Consider the following 2,160-nt stretch of genomic DNA (forward strand, 5'->3'; position numbering starts at 1 on the left):
CTCTTGCTCTCTGTAAATAAAGCAAAGCCACTTCCTCGTCCGACATTAAACAGAGCCCGACAGGGGGGGGGTCTTGCTGTGCGAGCGCTTCAAGAGCTGACCTGCGTCTGACCTCAAAGTGCACAAGCGATCAACTTGAAGCGTTGGATGCGATTTTGAAGCTGAAATCGCGTTCGGTGTGAACGCAGCAATATAGTCCTGAAATACRGTCATTTAAATAAATATAAATGGTGTTCTTTAAACTTTGATGTGGGCCAAGACCACTTATAAAGACGGGGCTCCGTTGATCTAATTCTGTAAAGATTTGTGTTAAAACTCTGTTTCTGCACTGAAAATTCAAGCTCTCCACTGAGCTTCATAACAAACCCATATGTGGACCTTCCACACTCATGCTCCATGCTTTACCCTGGGAGGTATGCCGTGTACCTGCAGCACGCGCTCCTGCTCTTGCTGCCACCTTTCCTGACGCTTTCGCTCCTCATCCGGGTCCCAAGACCAGCGGTTTCCCCGCCTGGCCTGGGGCAACACCGGGACAGACACCTGATAGACCCCAAAACACACACACACACACACACAAAGACACATTTCCACACACGTGCACAAACACAACATGTCATGCACACATTGACATCCGTTCACAAAGAGGTTCACAGCAACGTCGTACACACATCCACAGAAAAAGAAGAGAAGGGAGAAGACAGAAATATTTGGTCTACCACAACAGCACTACTCCATTGCTAGCCAAACGACTCCTACTAAGGAGAGAGAAGACAGAGAGAGAAACAGATGAAAACACCCTCGTCTGGCATGCTACATCCTGCAACCATTAACCCAGCGCCATTCTGTACAACACAACACATTAAAGGCTGAGAAAAAAAAAATAGATAATTGACATTTTTTGAGACCCATTGCTCTCCTAAAAAAATGTAAAAACACACAAACYGTGTCCAATTAAATACCTTTCCATAACAATTTAACAACTCGTGTTGCAAATAGTGCATTCRACTTTATGAGACATTAAAACACACAATAAACCTGGATTAAGAAGTTAAGGTTGCTCAAATAAAACACGACCTTTTGCTCATTTCCACAGGAAGAGAAGAGATTAACTCGATGAGAAGCGGAGAGAGAGAGAGATGGATCAAAAGGATTTTACTCACATTTCCACAATGATTCTTCTCTGGGTCTTCTGTAGAGGAGGGAAAGAAAGGTTAGAAAATGCCTGCAAACAATCTGCACAACAGTGATCAGACTAAATCAATGCATTTTTATATCTAAAATAAATAAATGAAAAGATCAGACGATGGTTTGACAATCTGAGTAAAGATGCTGATGAAAGAAGAAAATAAAATCAAAGAACAATAAGTGAAATCCACCAACAGCAACWGATCCTTTTCATAAATTATTAGTTAAAAGATGAGTTAACCAACAATTAGTCCATTAACGGCCTTTGACGTTATTTTTGATTAAATCTGGCATCTGGAACTGTGACTTTCATAGTGAGTGTGATCATGTTAGAGTAGATCTGATGACGGTCGGTTGCTGTTGGTTTTCATGGAACAGCCAGTAACGTAAAGTAAAAAAGATTGAGTTAGAAGTGACCAGAGTGGACAGTATTCTTATTTTGCCCTGCAAAATGGRTCAACTTGTCTCTAACAGCACAAAGATGACACAGACAACAACTCCTGCTATGAAGCAAAGTTGTAGCATAAATAAGAAACTTCAAAATTACACTTAAAACAAATAAAACCCTGTCATGTACGGTGCAGTATGGGGGTCAAAATTAAGACCATTGTGCAACCAGCGGTTGCCAGCTATTGATCTGGTTAATGATAGGCCGGCACCGCTAACTGAGCAGCTGGCCCCAGTAACAGAGGCTGGTGCTGGCAAATGAGAAGGAAACTAGCTTATCCACGCTAGTCGCTAGCCTCTCCAGCGCTAAAGCCAGCCTATTCATGCTAGTTGCTAGCCTCTCCAATGCTAATGCCAGCCTATTCATGCTAGTCGCTAGCCTCTCCAATGCTAATGCCAGCCTATTCATGCTAGTCGCTAGCCTCTCCAATGCTAATGCCAGCCTATTCATCCTAGTCGCTAGCCTCTCCAATGCTAATGCCAGCCTATTCATCCTAGTCGCTAGCCTCTCCAAAGCTAACGCCAGCC

The 2,160-nt window shown here is 43.2% G+C and overlaps 1 protein-coding gene across 1 annotated transcript in view; it reads right to left on the bottom strand.

The window, feature by feature from the left end:
- The window catches only part of LOC106525885 (LIM and calponin homology domains-containing protein 1), a gene marked incomplete at its 5' end in the record, with an annotated part of 14,526 nt that extends 13,337 nt beyond the window's left edge, over positions 1–1,189 (bottom strand). The window contains 1 exon segment of the mRNA XM_014020264.1: positions 1,161–1,189. Coding sequence (XP_013875718.1) covers positions 1,161–1,189 — 29 coding nt within the window.
- Between the last annotated feature and the right edge of the window lie 971 nt (positions 1,190–2,160).

This window comes from Austrofundulus limnaeus, unplaced genomic scaffold (assembly GCF_001266775.1).
Source record: "Austrofundulus limnaeus strain Quisiro unplaced genomic scaffold, Austrofundulus_limnaeus-1.0 Scaffold246, whole genome shotgun sequence".
NCBI classification, from domain to species: Eukaryota; Metazoa; Chordata; class Actinopteri; order Cyprinodontiformes; family Rivulidae; genus Austrofundulus; species Austrofundulus limnaeus.